Source organism: Branchiostoma floridae, chromosome 10 (assembly GCF_000003815.2).
Source record: "Branchiostoma floridae strain S238N-H82 chromosome 10, Bfl_VNyyK, whole genome shotgun sequence".
Taxonomy (NCBI): domain Eukaryota; kingdom Metazoa; phylum Chordata; class Leptocardii; order Amphioxiformes; family Branchiostomatidae; genus Branchiostoma; species Branchiostoma floridae.
The window spans coordinates 6127748-6148676 of NC_049988.1; the positions used below are offsets into that span (position 1 = coordinate 6127748).

General features: G+C 44.5%; 2 protein-coding genes across 3 annotated transcripts in view; both read left to right on the forward strand.

Annotated features, from left to right (window-relative positions):
* LOC118424133 (calcium-activated chloride channel regulator 1-like) overlaps positions 1-20929 on the forward strand; it is a 75787-nt gene that overhangs the window by 15506 nt on the left and 39352 nt on the right. The window contains exons 3-10 of the mRNA XM_035832631.1: positions 11987-12112; positions 13019-13147; positions 13728-13956; positions 14824-15006; positions 15644-15762; positions 16393-16556; positions 17230-17370; positions 18251-18498. Coding sequence (XP_035688524.1) covers positions 11987-12112; positions 13019-13147; positions 13728-13956; positions 14824-15006; positions 15644-15762; positions 16393-16556; positions 17230-17370; positions 18251-18498 — 1339 coding nt within the window. The remainder of the gene's footprint in view (positions 1-11986; positions 12113-13018; positions 13148-13727; positions 13957-14823; positions 15007-15643; positions 15763-16392; positions 16557-17229; positions 17371-18250; positions 18499-20929) is intronic.
* The window catches only part of LOC118424132, a 10960-nt gene continuing 8946 nt past the window's right edge, over positions 18916-20929 (forward strand). Inside the window, exon 1 of one of the 2 annotated variants that reach the window (XM_035832630.1) lies at positions 18916-20918. In XM_035832630.1, coding sequence (XP_035688523.1) covers positions 19145-20918 — 1774 coding nt within the window. In that variant the 5' untranslated portion in view covers positions 18916-19144. The remainder of the gene's footprint in view (positions 20919-20929) is intronic. The other variant, XM_035832629.1, reaches the window with a different exon arrangement.

The following is a 20929-nucleotide window of genomic DNA, read 5'->3' on the forward strand; positions in this document are numbered from 1 at the left end:
ATCTTTCTGAACACCAAAATGTGGTGACATTATTCAGTGGTGCCTAGGTCGTCTTTGCGGCGAGGATGAGTGAGTGAGTGAGAGGCCGTCTTTCCAACAGTATGTCCATACGCCTCTTTCCTTCTAGACGGTGATCGCGCCACTACCCCGCTGCGACCTGAAGTTTAGGACAGAGCGCACAGTGCGCACTGAAACCCAAGAAAAGCTACGCTAGTGGAATCTAGTGAAGACCCTTTTGCGCTCATTGAGATTAAGGGTCACACGAGTCCATTTGGGTCACTGTCGTCGTCTAGTGGAAAGGGGGCCTTTGCGATTGTTGAACGTTCCTTCACTGACCCTGAGCGATGTTGGCGATCACTGACCGCTTGTCTGGAGATCGATACGAGAGGTGATCAATAAGTTTGTGGCATCGCCCAGATATAAGGTGCACTACTCAAATCTCGGGGCATCTTACAATTGTCTACCAAAGTTCAAATCATTACTTTACAGCCGATTCATTTACCTTCAAATGATGCATAGCAGGGGTACAGCTAGTGGCGCTTTTATATGCGTTATTGGTTGGCTTCAAAGACTTCAAACATTCATCACTAAAAAGTCGTAAAAATCGCAAAAAAATTTGTTTTCATATTGCCGTTGTCCAATTTTCTTTTCAATGCGTTTGATTTATTTTATCCTAGCGACATCAAGAAACTCCGGGTTCTTCTGACATTGTGATGAAAATCACCGAAATAAGTGCAAATTTAATGATTCCACGTGAGCCTGATTAGCCATGAAAGGTGATATGAAACTGATGGAACTTTCTGAAAAAATTCCGATTCTCAAGGTGCACCGGTGATATATGAATTCCAGCATTGCATTCCGGCGAAAGTTTGCGTCATGAATTCAAAGGCGAGAGTGCGCGTAATTTAACATAAAACATCCAAGTTTATAATCTTCACAACAGCTTTTAGCCCTTGTACTGACGTTGAAAGAACAACTAGTGTCATAAAACGTCAACCCAAGCTCTTAATGATTCTCAACATCTGTGTGGCGCAATAACTTCAGGGTCACGGTTTGGCCCAGAACCCAGAGGTCCTGGCTTCAAATCTTGCCATGTCACGGATATTTGTTGTGCATTTGGGAAAGGCGCTTTTCACGACTTTGCTCACTCCACCCTTGTGTAAAATGGGTACCTGACCTGTCTTCGGTTGGGTAGATAAAATGCGGTGGGAGGAGAGGGGTCCGCCTTGCCTTCCAATACTGTACCCTAGACACAGTAGGTAACTATCTAACCCACTGTCCCTACAACCTCAGAAAGGCTATGGGACTACCTGTTATTGCCTTTCCTTCTTTTAACCGTTTACCTTCACGTTCGTTGAGCGATTTTGCAACCGTGAAGTTGTGGCTGGAACACCGGATTTTGTTCAGGACATAGAGTGTATGGAGCCCCGTAAGAAATCGGACAGCACTCAATCTTAATAAGCGCCGACTGTGAGAGAATTACGAAAAGCAGGCTCTATGAGTCGGAAATATATATGTGTAATGCTTATGATATGATTTTTGTATGATGGCATCTTTTTGTTGATAGCATATCATGATACGATCTTCGAAAGAGCCTGACACGTAGAGCCGGCAAGCAGGCCGAGATAATCATACCAGTACTCACGCGTGATTTGAACTTTTCTTGTAATACTCTTGTTGTCATGGTCTCTTTTGATTTATTTTTACAGTTAAAGATATTATACGAAGGTATTCAACAGCTAAGTCCAAATTTTGTTGGTTAAAGAAGCACAAAAGCGGCCAGGCGGCTATTCAAAAGAGACACAAGTGAAAAATCGTACGACGCTGGAAAAATTTTGAACATCATCCGATGCGTTGCGATGGCTGATTTTGCTTACGATTTTGCTGCGATTTACTGCGCTCATCGTACGATATGCGGAATATACCATCGCAAGAAATCGTACGCGCTTTGTGACCGGGGCTTAACTTATACTATAACGTTCAAGTTGCATGATATGGAGGACTTTTATTACGAGTTGTTTCGTGTTTTTTGATGCACGATGAGTTGATCCTGGGGGCATAGATGTTTGTCTTGTTGAAAATCTTGCCGACTTATATAGTAGTGATGATTACGTGGTGATGATTACACAGGTGGACACTGTAGGAACGGGTAAAAACAATTATTTTATTAGTTTGTAACTGTTGAAAACTAATTACATTTCAACATTGCTTTTACCCTCTGGTTATGTATCTGACAAAAATGCTATTCAGTTGTAGACGAGCTTTCTTGCAACATGTTAAGAATTTCTGGATTACAGTGGACCTGCGCTGTCGTATTACCAGCCTCCTTCGCAGCCTTTTATGAGCGATAACGTTAATTTTTCGACGAAGCGCTGATTCGCTATTTTCACTCAACATGTAGGCCAGGTTCGTTATGAAGCCATGAAGCGATGTCGTTTAGGGTACTCGCACTATTTGCGATACAAAGATAATCCTATAATGAGTGCCAACATTGCAACATTCATGTTGACGAACAATATCAAGTTGGTATTGTCCTGCGCACAAGTAAAATGTCATGTACTGAATGAACGTGGGGGAGCATATTTTTCTTTTTCCTGTCGATGTCCTTGTGACTGATCAAACTGTTAAGGGGCTTAGATATCGAAATCCACATGTTAAACCACCCCTAAGGTTTTAGATAAATGTCAGACGACCTAAAATCAGTTTAACTAAACTCACTGCTAAGTTACTGGTAGTCCTGCCGTCCAACAGGTGGTTTAACTGGTACTGCTCACAAATCCTTTTCGGCCCGAGTCTGCACTTTGAATACAAAAATTGGTGGGCTTTTTTGAAAATGAGAAACATTCAAAATATTGCATTGCACACATCTTATTGTCCACAAGCTTAAGGCCAGGCGATGCCAGATGCCATATGAAAGGCAATAAGAACCCTTCATACATTTTCAACATTTCCCCTATCATTGCCCATTTGACAGAACTGCCGCTTGGTACCATGGCAGTCACAGGAAACGTAGCGCTATCCAATGTCGTCCTATTTGTTCAAAACGCCATTTTCCTTTTAAAAAAGCACCGTCAGAGCCAAATATCTAAGTTAATTTAACCCATGGGGAGAGAGATCAGCTGTACAAAGAACAATGGCGGTATTTAACTTTATCTCTCGCTGTTTAAACGCCGTGCGATCTTGGATCTATTCCTGAGGCGTTTGGTGACTTGTGCCTCGGAGACATACATGTATTGTTGTTCATTCTCTTTATAGTACTAGTACTATCTACGTCAAAGACACAAATACTCCATACAGCTAAGGGCACAAACCGCCGAACGTGGTTTTTGTCCATAGTTTTTTTGGTGGGGAAAGCCACGCCCGCCACTTTTGTCTGAAAATATGAGGACCTTCGGGACTGGCAAGAGCAAGGAGGGAGTACGTCAACGCAAGTCACCCGCACTGTTGACATACACGGTAATAAGTACGTGGTCTGCATGCCGTGAGCGGTTGCCTGCATCATTCGTTGCGCAAGTGGTGAGTTGTACGTGCTTACAATGTACGTTCTCTGTGCGATTGCTACGTTACCGTATGTAGGCCGTACTTACACGTGCTCCGTACGTAAGGTTTCCTTACTCACTATACTCGCTTTGCGGAGCACGTGCGTCGTCCGTACTGACTCGTACTGTGGGTGAAATCGCAGCCCAAACGCAGAGGATGTTCTAAATATAGAATACAACACGGTGTATTCCGTATCACCTGAGGTACCAGCCCGACCGCGGGAAGGATCGCCCGAAGGCCGGAGGGTGATCCGACCCGCGGGAGGGCTGTGACCGAGGGTGATGCGGAATACACCGTGTTGTATTTTATTTATGTCATACTCACCTGAAAAAACAACAACACATGTTTCGATGCGAAATGCACCAGAAGTTGAGAAAATGTTGTGTCCTCGAACAAAAAATTGTAACAACAGCAATTCTAACGTTCGAGTCCGGTACTAGTCGAATTTTCACCCGTGCCACACTCGGCCCGCTAGAAAGAGTTCGATTTATTCGAAGTAAGCCCGTGTGATACAACTTCGAAGTCAGTTTGATACAGAAAATTATCACACGGTCCGAAACACCTGTATCGAACGTTTTCGCGACCCAGGTATGACATAAATGCACTTATCGTGCTACGGCGTGTCTACATGCTCCCAAATCCTTTGGAATCGGTACGATTTCGTAAGGAGGTGGTACTTACCACTTACGGATCTCAAAAGATTACCCACGTTTTTGCACATAAACATCACGCAGTTGCACGTACGGCGGAATTGGCCATTAGCTTTTCCGTATGCAGGCCGTACTTACACGCGCTGCGTACGTACGGCTTCCATACTCACTCTATTCACTGTACGGGGCACGTTCGTCGTCCGTACTGACCCGTAAGCGGGTGAAATCCGCAGCCCAAACGCAGAGAAAGTTCTGCAAGGCGTGTTTGCGTCACGGTTCCCAATCCCGTTGGTCTCCGGACGATTTCGTACAGAGGCGGTACTTACCACTTAAATGCCTGGCAATAATATGGATTCCAAATATTGCTCACGTTTTTGTACGTAGACAGCACGGAGTTGCACGTACGTTGGTATGTGCTCTTAACTGAAGTGAATAGTGTAGTCAAATCAAATACGGTCCCCCACACATCTCGTCTCGTCCCAGCAGCTCGGTGCTGCCGCCGCATCATGCTTTCAAGCTGCAGACCAATGACCACCAATGCGTGTAAGACCAGCTACTACGGGCTCTAGTTCTTTCTCCGGACCATCAAAGAGTGCAATGAACTTGAACCTAGTGTGGCGGAGGCGGAGTCCCTCTCCCAGTTCAAAACTGAGCTGGGACGGTTTCGCTGCCCTGCGCTGCCCCACGTCCGACCACCCGGGGGACCGGACAAAAGCGGTCCGTTTAGACAGGTGGTCGCTGAGAAGAGTATCGACTCAAAACATGCCCGATGCAAAGTATAAGTTTTTTTCCGTTGTATTTAATGGCAAGTAGCAAGCACACTGCACGCACGCAAAGAAGCGAGGTCTTTAATGTCAAATACAACACGCACACTGTAAATTGTAAATCTAACCCCAAGCTTTTATCGAGCTTTTATACGATACAGTGTTTTAAAGCTCAAGTATTTGTACACGTACATGTATTAACGTTTTAGACAGTAAGGGAACTTTGATGCTGTCTGTTACCATACAAGCCTTTATGCGTCGCTATGTTCTTGATCTGAAATAACTACGATGCACCTTTCGAATTCGATGCCCGGTATTTCCCGATAGCGTACCACGGGTGAATGTACAGTACAGTTGGACAAAAGCACTCACACGTATAGATCTTTCTTAAAAAGGTATGAGCTACACAGATCTTTCTTTAAAAAGTATGAGGCTACATACGTTTCAGCATTCGTTCACTTGATAATGATATAGATTTGAAAAAAAAAAAAACTTCTGTAACAACTAAATTCAGATTTTCTTACAACGGTTTCGGCACAAAATCGCGCTAGTTATCATCAAATATCGATGAAAACCTCAATTTTGAAAATGATGTGGTCGTTATGGGTCCCAATTTGGGCCGGTCGCGTTGACCAGGTGGTCATTGAGAAAAGGTCGCTTAATGTTTACGTCAATGGGAAATAAAATCGGGACCGAGCGATCGAAATGGCCAGGTGGTCGCTGAGAAGAGGTGGTCGCTCGGGCAGGTTTGACTGTAGTGTAAATGTGTGTGTTGTATCACTAAATTATCACTAAGGAGGAAAGGACTATGATGATGACCACTAAATTACACTTCGGTCCTGGCCTGTCTTGGCACATATCCGCGTCCTTTCCCATTTCTGTCTGCACATGCACCAATATTGGTCATCGCGCAGCTCAGTAATCCGGCTTGTACGTGGGCTTCAAGCAGTACCGAAGATAATGATGATGTACCATGGCCAATTTGCTGTACGAGTTTCAGACTTGCGTGGCGCAACGGCAACGGTTTGATCCAGAACCCAATGATTTAAAATCTGAGGTCACGTCACCGATCTTGTGCCCCTGGGAAAAGCACTTAACTCAGTTTACTGATGACTTTCCTAACTTTGCTCAGGTGGAAATGAGACCTGCGGTTTGGGACGTCCCTCGGATAGGATGTTAGACTATGCTATAATCATCAACATGATGAAGTAGACAGGGCTAGACAGGAGTGAAGCCGGCCTTCGGGTGTGTTTCGCTACCGGGGATGTACACCACTTGGCTGACTACACTCCTTGGCCAGTTTGGTTCTATCTTATGCCATCGTAGGATCTGCTTGGAGATGGCATAGACAAATCGTTTGCAAATTGTGACAAGACAGCATTGAATCATCTAGGTAAACATGTGATTGATTGTAAGTAATGTTATTCAGTTGAGAGGATAACAGACATGTGAAAATCTGAATACAACTCTAAAACGATTCTCAACTTCTCTTCCAACCACAAGACCTTCCGGTGTCGGAATTTTGGAATTGTCTCCAAAGCCTTTTTGTGTCGCAGAACTGTCTGCTTTTCATTGTTACCGGAGAGAATCTGTACTCTCTACAAGCAAATGTAGGCGTATTCACCAGGTGTTTTCTGGATGTGTGAACTTTATTAATAGATTTTCATATTCCCGTCTAGCCCTCCAAACAAGCCCAATTGTCACATCTGCTTGGAGATTACAATAGACAGCGCACTGAAGCCAGGAGGCAAAGCGGTAGAATCCGACAGCGTGAGTCAGTTCCTGGGGAGTATAACATTTTCCTGTTTACATGTTGGACAAATGTTACCTTATGGTGGGACTTATTCACCCGGCAGATTATTCCGTATCATTGCCAGCGTTTTAGTCTGACAGGGACTGAACAAGCTGTACAACACGGCTGTACAGATGGGAGCAATCTCTCCTAAAACACTTTCTTCCTGTTTAGTTTTTGCCTTGCCCCCTTGGGACTTGTGTACCCATATGTGACTGGCGGGAAACAGGGAGCTGGCCGGCATGGCCGGGGTTTCAAGCTGTCCTAGTTCACAATCAATGATTCTAATGTAATGTATTCCACAAGACTGGAATTACGACGACCGATGGACAATGTGACAGAGGAACCAAGATGACGTCGGACTTCTCATGGTCATCTGCGGACAGATTCCCAGCGAAGCCCAAGTGAGATTTTCATTCTTTTGGTTATAGGAGGGAGGGGGGGGACATATTTGTGCGGTGCAGTCCTTGTTGTTGATCCTTGTTGGATTAGAACGCTTCCGTGGACTCTTCCGAGTGGGTGTAGATTATGCTCCCTTACACAACGGCACACGCGTGCACGATCGATAATCATAGAACTTACCGGGTAACCTCTACTCAATGCATGGTGTAACAAAATATTTCAATGGTTCAGATATCCCGGCTGGTGGACATGAAGGAAACAGAACATAAGGCCAGGGCCGACAAAATCGCCTAAAACACGTCAAAATACAGCTGGGGCCGAACGTCTGCTTTGAGAGTAGAAATGCAGAAATAGTCCTGCTTGTTGCGTTTAGGAAATTATTCTGAGCGACAGGCTTATTTCTGCATAGTCTCTTTCAGAGGACTCTCAGAGGCCGGGAGTCGGCCGGCCAGAGGAGTTATTTCCTGACCACGGTCGACTCTCCTAAAGTCCTAGCGTGCTCTATGAAAGTCTATTTGTCCAGTTTCTACTATTTTATAAGACCACCGATCTGCGGAGCCTGGTAGATGCTATATTTTCTTTGTACACTTTTGAAACATTTTGCAGACGGATAACTTGAACCAAAATGATATAATCCCCTAAATCATGTTTGGATAGTGAGAAATGTCCTTCCCCTATATTCTTCCTACATATGTGCATGTTTTTCAAATCAAATTCCGAGCCGAAACCACCGAAGCAGGATTAATGGGGCCTCATCATATCCACCACGAATGGAAACGCGCGAAAATATCTCTGAGGAGTCTGGATCATTCAGGGACAGTACGCGGGTCTTAGCTACCTTCTCGTGTCCCACATTCCCCTGATTCTTTCCTTAGGTTGAGAGATATTACCGTGACCCATGCAGAAGTGGGGGAAATAACTCTACGACACTCCCGTAATGCCAGTAAATAGGTGTCCATTTGAAACGAAGATTCAAGCAAAGGAAGTTCTTTTCCTTCGCCCCTTGGCTATTATCGTACGTTCCCTTACACCGCATTTGGTCTAGAAACAGATTTGGTCCATGCCCAGAGACCTGTGCCTGGCCAAAGACCTGTACCTGGGTTTGTTGATATAAGCTGGCTTCCCGGCGGGGGGAAGTCGTTCAACCATGTCGATCCGGGAGGACTGCCCGGCCCATGGCAATCTGCAGACAATTAGTGAGTTCAACAAGCCGTTTGAAACAGCATAGATACAACACATGTATTGGCATGTTTTTCAATGTTCCGGCCCTGGCGCTCAAATCTATTGTTGTTTATGTGGTCACAAACACTTAAGACGCTTCCTGTCAAATGTCAGCCCAAAGGATTCGTGCAGTAATTGGATACCTCGTATTGATGTAATCTCCAAGCAGATCCTACGGTGGTGTAATTGCAAAAGTGAGACTATTGGCCACGATGGTGTAATGTATTAAACCCACCGTAGGTGGTCAATGGTCTCACTTTGGCAAGCTAACCTTCTTGGCCGGCTTTGATAGTATATTACACCACCGTAGGATCTGCTTGGAGATTAGTATTGATGATAATACAGGAGCTGTACAGATGAAGGCTGTTTGAATATCCCGCACCGAGTCCTCTCAACCAAGCACAGCTTTATCTTGTAGTTTCCCCCGCCGGGAAACATGAGAGGGCGTACGTATGAACAACAGCAGCCAGCTTGTTTATGAACCTGCCGCAGCGGCGCAGGGTCTATAAATCATTTGGCACAGATTCACTGTATTGTTCTACCGAATACATGTATACCTAACAGATTTCCTCAGTCAGATCAAGGTTATTACTAGTCTAGTACAGTCAAACCTGCTCAAGCGACCTCTTCAAGCTGATCACCGGGTCATTACGACCGCTTCTTCTCGATCTCGAAAATTTTCCCCATTGACGCAAGCATTAAGCGACCTTTTGAAGACGACCACGCACCTGGCCAACACGACCGCGACCGCCAAAAATTGGGACCGCACAGGACCAAATCCCTGCCCATAACGAACGCTATCCGTCCTGTAATCTTCCGCAGTTAAACGCAGTCTTCCACAGGACCAGTAAAAATTCTGAACGTCCCGCAATTATCCGCTGAAATTGTAAAACGTTATGCAAGACGCCAAAAGCCTTCCGCTGAGATCCACAAATTCCTACTGCGGCCGTGCGATTTCAAAATAAACAGCTCTCAAAACTAACGATCTAAGTATATGGCTTGAGTGAATGCCTGTATGTGGTTGTAACGCAATATGAAAAGCTAGTAATGATTCGACATTGTCGGCATTTTCATGTCATCCCGGAAAACTGAAAATATGCCAAATGTTCAAGAACAACGCAAGCGTTAAGGTCAATGACCGCACGTGCTTACCGCGTAAATAAACACTCCATCGGCATCGGGGGCACAGCTTCTCTACAGGTACAACTCTCCAAATTGCAATTTATTTGGCGGAAGATACGAATAAAATTAGAGCACTGTCACAAAAAGATAGCAATGATAGTCTGGGATTTGTCCGTTTCTGGATAAAATTGAACTATTATGCGATGATTTGATACACGCAAACAGCAGCATCGATATCGAGGCGGCACCTAAACTTTCTCTTGATTGACAGAGCGGCTCCTTTGAAAAGCCCACCGCAGGCTCCGGGCTGTCTGAAGTTTCGCTTGGCACAAATTCAATCAATTCGGTAGCCAATCAGCTAAGAGGAATACTGACAGAAAAAAAACCCTGATATTCGTCGCCTATAAACGAGGTTCTGTCATTTGTCTTTAAAGAATCCCGAAAAATTGCTTGCAAAGGCATGTTATTGTGCTCTAATAATAAAGGACTCAAATCTGAAATCGTAAGACGGGCGATTTGTGAAACTGAGACAAATCACACAAAATTAGATATGTTTCGTATACCAGCCGCCGCGCCCATGGTCACGACGAGCTAGCGCAACCGTTACCAATAAATAAACGACTGAATTGTTGTATCTATTTAAACAACTTTGAAGGCATGAGGCCCGATACAGGTCAGTCATAAACCATTTTTTATTTCCCGAACAAAGAACCAATAGGAAGAAGATCTTGTTTTGTTTATTTAGTAAAATTCATCATGCTTATGTAACTTTTTGCGTGCGTGTGCGTGTTGTATTTAACATGAAAGACCTCGCTGACTTTGCGTGCGTGTGCTTGTTATTTGCCATAATAACACCACGGAAACCATTTATACTACGCCTCAGGTACGTTGTGAGTTAATACTAGTACTCTTCAAACCAACCGGTTTTGTCCGGTCTTGGACGGAAGACAGCCGAGACTCACTCGCGGGAACTTTGTGATACTTTGGATACAAGGAAACGGCGAATGTGAAACAAGGCGGGTCGGGTTTCAAACTGATGAACGAGCAGCGCGACTGTGCTGTCAATGGCTCATTACTTGATTCATGGCGTCAGCGCGTTGCGTTCCACGTCTTTTTTTGGTGGAATTTCTGTGCGATTTTCAACATATCGCAGCCAGGTTTTTATGCCAGGAACATCCTTATTTCGAAAGATCGTGTAGCCGGGCGTCTTGAAATTCTAACGTGACATTCTGGCAGTTCACTGAGCATGCAACGTGGACGGCGCATGTATAGACGGGTTCAGTTGAAGCTTCGCCGCCGGAGTGACACTGTGGGGAGGTTCCCGCTCAGTCGCGCTGTACAAGCACTTCCCGCGGGGCAATCCTACCGAGACATCAACAAAACAACCTTTCTTGTTGTACCACGGATATTTTGTAGACGTGTGGTGTTGTGTCCTCATGAGATTGCCAGGGCAGTTAAAAATTTGGATATCGATGACATCCGCGCAGTGGAAATCATACTTCATAGCACAATCCCGCCAACTGACTCTTCTTATTCACCCTGTTTTCTCAGCATTCTACTATCCATAACCCCATATTTACAGTCCAGCAACTGCCTGAGCGTTTGTCATTACAGGCAAGCTCCCTTCCTGACCTTTATCACCTCCTCAGTCACTGCGCTTTGCGTACGGAAGGGGGCGTTGCAGCACGGCTATCGCGGTAGGCAACCACACATGGTTCGTATTTATGGACTTGGGCATTTTTGCGGACACGGCAGCAGAAATTGACTAAGTGTTTGCAACGCCAGAGGGTTGACCACGCCAAACCCATTTTAACCCAGCGGAACTCATCGACCCGGCTAATGAGGGTTAAGATTCACTGGACCTTAGCGAATCTGAACCCTCTGAAAATGCCCCACAACTCCCAGAACCCGACTTAACCCTCAAAACTCAATTTAACCCTGTTTAACTCACTTAACCCACCAGAACCCAAAGGTTTTTACAGAGGATTCATACAGCCCACATATAGACCTAAGAGACCACTAAGCTAGTAAGGATGATTGAATGCCGTGATTGGATGTCCAGTCGCCAAGTTAGGCATAGGTCCCAATTGCACAGGGATGTAGCCCGGCCGGGGCCCCGATGCCACATATTTGTCCCTATGGACTGCCGGATACCGAGGTTACCCCCAAGAGTTCCCCGTGGTTAGGTCACGGCGTCTATTTGTTCCTGGGTCCCTGGTTAATTTTAAGTCCGAATGAAATTCAACCTGGTGCCCGACCCAAAGATATCACGGGAGCCCACCGAAAGTGCAAGGAATAAAACAGCACGTGAACTGCCCAGCAGGGCCCCTTTGTCCAATTTGTGCCTGGGCCTGGGTAAAGGCGGTATCTACATGCAATTACGAACAATTCCCTTTGATCAATGGGTGTGAAAGATTGGGTTGATCCTGTACTATAAATGTTTGGAGAACAGAACATTTCGTTCTTACTTTTTTTCTACGTTTCTTCATCCCCAGGGCTTACTTCAAGGACGTGACGGTGTTGATCCCACACACATGGAAGGACATGAGCAGCTATGAAGACGCGACTTTCGAGACGTTTGAGAAGGCGAACATTAGGGTGGATCTGCCAACATCGCACAGGTACCAGCGTGTAGTTAGACTTTGACATGGGAGTACTCTCCAAGCAGAGGTTTTTTTCAACCTGTTTTTTTAATGTTTTAGACGTTTTATGTGATTTTGTCAGGCTTTTCATTTTGCACCGTATTCATGATGCCTGCCGGACAACCGTCATGAAAGAACGGACATGAAAAAAGACGAAACTGTTTACAAACACGTCAGCAAAAGGCAAACATCTACTTCGAAAGTACCATGATAGTAACAGTTTTCAATAAATTCTGGTCCATGTGGACAATTTCTACTATAGACAGCATTCTTAACTTTATATCAATTGGAACAGTTGTATAAGGACCAACTGGCCAATGTGACAACATCCATACAGTGTGACCATCCTTACATTATAAACATGGTCTCTTAGTTTGTCTGTGCTTTGCAAACTTTGTATTTTACAGAAGAATGAGTGAACGAAGACCTTTATTGTACTAAATACGTCCACTGGGTTAAGCACAGGTCGCAACAAAAGAATAGTTGACAGATATACATCAAAGAAAAGATGCTAGCTGATACTTGTGTGTGAATGGTTTTCTTGAAGAGCTCAATCAACGAAAAAGTGACAACAGTTTCAGTTCAGTTTCAGTTTATTTATTTATCCAGGAAAATACATCGCCTTCTGGCGTTTTTCAATACCTCCTGGGGGCCGGGAGACCCCAACATAAAATAACACAAAATCACAACAACTGAATCAAGATTGAAATCAAAGGTCAAACTTAAATAACTAAACGTCAGGTGTCAACTATTTACAATGCAAATAACTCAGGATAACTTAATATAATGATGGTAGTAATAATAACAATAATAACACATAACACAACACAGAAATTTGGTGGAAAAAATATTATTAATTCATACGTAATATGATTGCCACTACAGAGGAAACCGGCCGTTCACGCGTACCTACGGGAAGTGCGGCATGATTGGTGCGTTTACTCACGTGACTCCCGTGAGCCTCGGTCTGACCACGGCAGGCAGGACACTAGTACACCACTGGGCACACTACAGGTAAGGACTGTACAGTCAAATATTTCTTTGTGTTAAAACCAGCCAAAATGTCAAAGTACAATATGCGGATGTAGTTCTTTGTCATCGACTACTAAAGATACACAAGTTAAGGGAGAGTAGTGACATCATGATATGGAGTACTCATTGAAGGATTGAAGGATGGAGATGGGGGTGTTAGCTTGGGAAATGGTGTCATTCTATTAGATACGGTTAGAAAAGTGCATATTACACGTTTCTTTCTTCTTCAACTGATATTTCTTTATTTTTTGTTGGTAAAATATAACGCTAGTTCACCTGTATCGGTGGGGTGACCTATGTCCGTTGTTACATCAAACTGTAACTCAATATTTTAAAATACTGTGGTAACCTATATCCGTAGTTATATCAAACTGCAACAGTTATAATATATTTCAGTTTAAAACCACCGTATGTCGACCTCATATCCCTAAATAAACCCAGTTAAAAAAACGGTTATTGGTTACCTAGCGGATAAAGGTGAACTAGCGTTACCTGTCCATTCATTTTTCACCACCCTCGTCCTGTAAAATCATGCTTCAACAATAGATACTTTATTTCATAGATGGGGAGTTTTTGACGAGTTCGCTACCCGGAAGACCAACCTGTTCTACCAGAACCACGACGGAAGTCACAGCCCCACCCTCTGCACCACGCACATCCGGGCCAGGTTTGTGGACGAGAGCGGCGAGGAGTGCCACCCTGGGGACGAGAGGACGCGAGTGTGTCACTACGAGTTTGAGTCCGACACCTCGGCCCAGGCCTCGGTCATGTTTCATCCGGAATTACCGACGGTAAGTTGTTTTTACTTTTTATTCAAAACAAAATCAAGCTCCTACGCAGGGACATCCAACGGCGAAACCGCCTGTCTGGATGTACCCTGCTTTCTCAACTGTCACTCTTAGTTTCAGTGGGTGTCGCCACAAACCAGATGTCAGCCAATCAGAGAATAGGCCTTTCAGTTTTCAAAAGGGATCTCCCATAAATAAGGCTAAGCTCATTAATATTTATAAACAGGGCGGTCAGGAACTAAGGGGAGAAAGGTTGAGAAAGCAGGGTACATCCAGACAGGCGGTTTCGCCCTAGGATGTCCCTGCGTAGGAGGATGAACAAAATAAGTCGACGGAAATGACCCCTGCTATATCGATAAGTGTGGTGAATTCTTTCACATTCTTAAAATGTGGCTTTCCTCAAATATGGGACCTATTCAGTAAGAGCGTTTGGTTCGGAACCTAGAGGTCGATACCCGCCGTGCCCCCGACGTTGTGCCTTTAGGAAAGGCACTTTACATAGTACATGTAACCTTCCGCACTTCACCCAGGTGTAAAATGGGTACCTGACGTCGGTCGGGGAGGTTAAAAATTCTACCTTTACCTACTTTTTATGTGGCACTGTTAAAATAAGTCTATACCTGCTAACTTGATTACTGTGCCACATTGTCCTCGTCTGTCCCAAAGCATAGACATAGACACAGACATTCACATCCTACCCTAGGGACAGCCCTAACTGAAGCTATTATATAAGGTAGTCATTTACTCGGAATCAGCATTGATGAAAGTCGCGTTAAGTGCCTATCCGGCACCTGGTGTGTTACAGGTGCGACAAAGGCTTTACACGATCAAACTTTACATGGTAGTGATTTATGATGTTTTCATGATCAGGTGACAGACTTCTGTAACAGCGACCCTTCCAGTCCGAACTACCACAACTTCCACGCGCTCGGATCCGACCAGAACCAGTTCTGCAACTTCCGGTCCACCTGGGACGTCATTTCCGCTTCGGACGACTTTTCAGGCAACAATAACCCGCCAAGAACGGTTTACAACACCATTCCAAACTTTAAGGTAATGCTGGGTCCAATGGCGTTCAGAACCCTTAAAAACTTTCGTTAGAGCCTATCTTCAAGACTTCTTACATGTCTCAAGTCGATGAAAACTTCCTTTCTTTAGTCCCACGGAAAACTTGTTACATGTCATATTCTATTTTTTCTTTGTGTACTGCTAAGCCCCTATAATATGGATTACTAGCAGTGCGCATATGTCAGTAACAAGTGATCGTAAGAAATAAACATATGGAAATTAAGGGTAGATGTAAATACACTAGGGAACATAGCAAACCTATCATGCTATTTCTTGTCATTGTCGAATGAGAGAAAGACTCAAGTCACCGGGACAGTAAAATCAAAGGGCGCAAATCAAATCTAATTGTGACGTATATACTGTTGTCAATTACATAATTACAGGTGTCAGTTTTTATTGCCGATTCAATATGATTAGGTAATGTTTATGCCTAGATACATGCAAATATGAACCAAATGCATTAAAAAGCCTGGAAAAATACAAATGTCACAAGTTCGTATTATACTGAAGATAACCATTACTTTTAGTTTCACATATATATTTACATCAAATAGATATCATTTTTATGGGGCAAATAGATGAATGAATGAGAATAAAGTATGATTTTCTCTACCCCCTGCAGCTGGTGTACTACCGTCAGTACGCTGAGCGCGTGTCCATAGTTCTGGACGTGTCCGGGAGTATCGACATGGGGACACTCCTGCCCAGACTCAACCAGGAGGCCAGCAAGTACATTAGAAGGTGAGATATGATAGAGTAGAAAAGTAGTTTGGAGAGCTACAAAGCCGTAGACAGTTCAGTGGGAATATGCTAAGTAAAGACCAAAAGTAGGTCAATCTCTACCACAAGCCCCTCTGTTGGAATCCTTGTGTCTCGAGATAAAGTAGAAAAACAGTCACTTGCCCACGTGAGTTCGGCAACCTGTTCGCCTGGCCTGCACATGACTTCTCTTTTGTCTCTAGCTAGACGCTAGAAAATTGACCAAAATAGCCTAATGGTCGGAGAGAAAGAGAAGATAGTGTCGAACTTGCCCAACTATCTTAATACTTAAATGTATTTTGACCAACACTATCTGAAGAAAAGTCTTACTTAAGTCACATTCACAGGCTAACGTCACATTTCCAAACCGGGGCTCGGCCGTTTGTGGAAACGAAAAATAGACATGTATACGTGAAGATAAACACAAGTAATACCCAAGATTATTGTCTTTACGTCTTGTGTAGTTTGATGCCTTTCATATCATACTTTTCGTTCCCGTAAGCTGCCCTGCTGGGCCCCGGTTTGGAAACGTGACGTAAACCTTAAGCCAACTAAAATCCTAATTCAAACATAACCCTATAGATCAATGACTCTTGTCTATTTTTTCCGTAGTTTTGCAGACGGTTCTATGGTGGGACTGATCACCTTCAGTGACACGGCAGCAGTAGACCACGCCCTGACCGAGCTCACGGCGGACTCGCACAGACAGAGCCTCATCACCGCGCTGCCGAGCTCCACATACGGGTCTACTAGCATCGGGGCAGGTATACAAGCAGGTGGGTTCAACTTGGTATTGGAAAATGTCAACTGTATATGTACACTACTTTGAGTGGCAAATGTAGTCCCTAGTGTTCCGGAAAAAGGGCGGATATTTTAATGTCCGTATTTTTGTTGAAGTTTGATTTATCTTTCTGATACTGATTTTTCTTGGCTCTGTGTTTACTCTGTTAAGTATGTGACTCAAATAACGTACGCATAAATATTTGTGAAATCTGAAAAGCAATATGGGACAGCTTAAATAAAGTACGCACCCCTTTTCCACCAATAAAAAAAACTGTATCTCTTACATGTTCAACGCGAGCGTTTGTATCACAGCATGTCAGCATGTTAACTAGATCTATAATTTGTAACTTGCTTGGACACGACGTCTCAGATTCACAGACCTAGCTTTACATACCTTTTTTTTGCATTTTGCGGCTTACTCCTGACTAAAAAAATGCATACTATTATACAGGAAACACCAAAACAATTGTTCTCTCACCCAATATGCCTTTCCCTGTAAAAACACCCCTTCTCGAAAACGACATTTCATCATTTAAACACCCTTGACTGACAGCTGCCTTCATCACACTGTGATAACTAGAAAAAAGCACGCCTTGGCAAAATGCCATCTTTTTAATAAGCACTTGTTTTAGATAATATTGTAACAGTTATTCCCTTTACTTGTAGGCCTGTCCATGTTGAAGCCGACCGGCCAAGGCGGAACCATTGTGCTAATGACAGACGGACAGGAGAACACAGCACCTATGATACAGGACGTCTGGCCTTCTGTACTGCAGCAGAAGGTTACACTTGTTACCATAGCGATAGGTAATTCATACGAAATCCACCATACCTAAAGTTGAACTGTAATTACCAACAAAATACACTGGATTTACCTAGATTTTTGTTGTTAATTTCTTGACAAAGACTAGAGTCAGATCAGATCAGTCGAAAATTTGGGCAAGTCCAATTTTTGTGCTGGAAATTACAGATCAATTGTATCCACAATGACTACTACCAACACAGATAAACTTTCACGTTAACACTATCATACATATTCAAACAAGAAAAAGTTTTTTTCTTTAAAAGCTGGCCGGTGCGTAATTTGGAAGAAAAGCCTGGACGTAAAACAAAAGCATATGAAAAGATATCAGTAAAACATCGAAGTCTTGAATTGGTCTATTTTCTATCAAAAGACATTACATGAGATTTGTTGAACAAAAATAAAACACATTGTAAGAAATAGGGTTCGAACCAATGAATGCAGAACCAGACCTACTCAGGCAACTGGATAATAATATATGATTTTGGAAACGGTTAGATAATGGATGTTATGTGAAACGTCCGTTGATGAAGGTTAGACATCCAGGTAATAAGATATGTCAAAAAGCAACTCAAGCAACTGGATATGATTTTTGAAACGGTCAGACGTTTCAGGTAGTATCCATTATCTTTCGTCAGTGATCTGCAAGAAACAGGTCTTTTATACTCTAACTATGAATGAAGACAATTCTAGACGTCCAACAGGAGACATTGTAAGACAAAGTCAAGCTGAAGACAAGTTTACATTTCAACGTTAAAGAAAGCTCAGTCTTCCGGCCGTTTCTTAAATTATATCCAGTTGCCAAAGTAATTGTTATTTTCCGTATCTAATTACCTGGATGTCTATCCTTCATCGACGTTACAAACGAATACATGTCTCCACCAGGTGAATATGCCGACATGAGTCTGGAGGACCTAGCTTCCCAAACCAGCGGACTGAGTTTCTATGACACAGAAGACGCGTCACACCTGTCCGAGATCTTTACCGCCATCAGCTCCCAAGACTCTGACGTCATCCAGGTGTCCGCGGGGTCGGAGGACGTCATGACGTCAGGAGAGACGCAAACCGGGAGCTGTCGGATAGACCCAACTGTCGGCAACAACACAGTGTTTCAGTTCACTTACGTCTGTCAGGTGAGGTTTAGACCTGTAAATGTATAGAAAAGAAGACAATTATGCAGCGCCACCTAGCTAGAGCAGTTAGTACTGCAGCCTATTTAGGTGCACCTGTATCTACTAGGGCTGGGTATCGGTACAGCGTACCGGTACAAAACCGGTTTTTCTTATTGGACCGGTCCAGAAAAACCGGACCTGAAAAAATTAGGTGGACCTGATGCTGGACCGATTAGAAAATTAACAGATTATTTTATCCGGTATTCACACGTTTTGGCGCTTGTAGGTGGAAGAAAATAACAAGAGTGAAGTAGAGTAGAGTTTATAGTAACTTCTACTAAATTTTACAGCCAATCGCACAGGTGCAAATAGCGTTGTAGGATTTTAAAACGCCAATGTAAGTCTAATACTCCACCCAACCGATTTCTTTGTTGCGCCATAGTTATGTTATGTTAATGTTATGTTATGACGTCAGCGGTGTCCCGGATGTTCTCCGCCATATTGTTGAAGAGTATCCAGAAGTTATTAAACCGTGCTGCGTTCATCCCTTGCACTCGCGTCGTCCTTTGCGATCCTGGTAGTTCACTACTGACGTGGTAGCAGCGATAGGATTCGAACTACCCACCAAGACAAAAAATTGCCGGGATACGCTCCTTAAACGACCGTGATGGCATCGAATCGCACTCGGAAACAGTGGCCTCTGACAACATCGGAAACCATAACATCATTCGAATCATGGAAAAACAACCTGGTCTACGGCCTATCGCTTGATCCCAACTTTGCTCCCTTTCTCGCCCCCGGCGCCACGTGGCAAAAGCAGAGCCGAGGGGTGGAAAATCGCGGCTTAGTGGCTGACGGTGAAGACGTCCCGGAAGCTCAGAGGAAAACAGCAGCACAGAAGGCCGCCATTTTGGACATGCTCCTTGGCCAGATCGCCAATTTCTGCCCTATCATCGCCAGATCTCGCATCTGCAAGGCAAGTGTGTCTCTGAACGACATATGGCAAACTATTCGCTTACACTTTGGGTTTCAGTCCACGGGGGGATATTTCCTCGACATCGCTAATATTAAGCTGGAACCAAACGAGAAACCGGAGGATTTGTACCAACGATTATGTGCCGCTGTAGAAGATAGCATGCTCACTGCGGCAGGGCCTATCACTCACCACGGGGAGGCTATGACGGCTGACGAAGAGCTCACACCGTCTCTCGAAAACTTCATTGTCTTAACATGGCTCAAACTAATCCATCCTGACCTCCCAGCGCTCATCAAGCAACGGTATGGCCCTGAGCTTCGAAACAAGACTCTAGCCTCCATTAAGCCAGAAATATCCTTGGCCTTGTCGTCTCTCTTGGACGAACTTCGTAGCACGGAAGACATCCGCACTCTCCGTCTCACTCAGAACCGCCAGCCGTACCGGAAGTACCCATCCACCCGCCCCCAAGGCGCCAAGACCAAGTTCAAGACTAACTCTAACACCAAGAGTAGCCCAGCTACGTGTCCACTTTGTGAACAGGTAGGCAGACCAGCATTTGACCACTATCTAAGTGTCTGTCCGTATCTCCCTGCAAAGGATAAGAAGTACATGGTGCGTACTCGTGCAGTAGAGATAGATGATGTGTATGACGTTGATGATGACATCCACTCTGATGAAGAGGAGGAACCCAGTATTTGTCAGGCCAAAACCATTTCTCCTGTACCAGAGCCATCTCCTCATGTGTCACGTGTTGCTATCCGTGCATCCCCACATCTAGATGCCTTTCATCATGGACAAACTGTACGCATTTTGTTGGATTCTGGTGCAGAGTCTAGCATGATACGAGCAGATGAGGCGAAGCGACTCGGCTTGCGCATCAACCCAAACACAACACAGACCCCAAGCCAAGCAGATGGAGGTCGTATGTCAGGTATGCTAGGAGAATGCACGACAACATTTTACCGGCAGAAACTACCACTTCGCTTTGAAGCCCTTGTTGTCACAGATCTTGCCTCTCCGATCATTGCAGGCAGCCCTTTCCTGGAAGCAAACGGGTTCACTATTGACTTCACTCAACGCCAGATCCGCCTCCCAGATGGGTCCATCTCCAGTTACACTCCATCCGTCAAAAGACACAACCCGCACATCCACCGGATCTCCCACAACCTGATTCGCATGCAGGACAAGTCAACCACCCTGTGGCCCTCTGACTTCTTGGAACTCCAACTACCCGAGGACCTGAAAGACTACCCTGATGTCGCCCTTGAACCCCGTCTTGATTCTCTTTCCACCCAGCAGGCAAAGGCGTTCCACCAGGGTACGTACCACAATATTGCAGGCTACATAAGAGTCCCAAACATCTCGTGTGCACCTGTCCACATCGCAAAGAACATGCATCTCTTTAATGCTGTGCCAGTGGTCTCGGTTGTCTCTCCCTCCCCAACTCTGCGGTCTTCAACTGTTCCTCCTGACCAA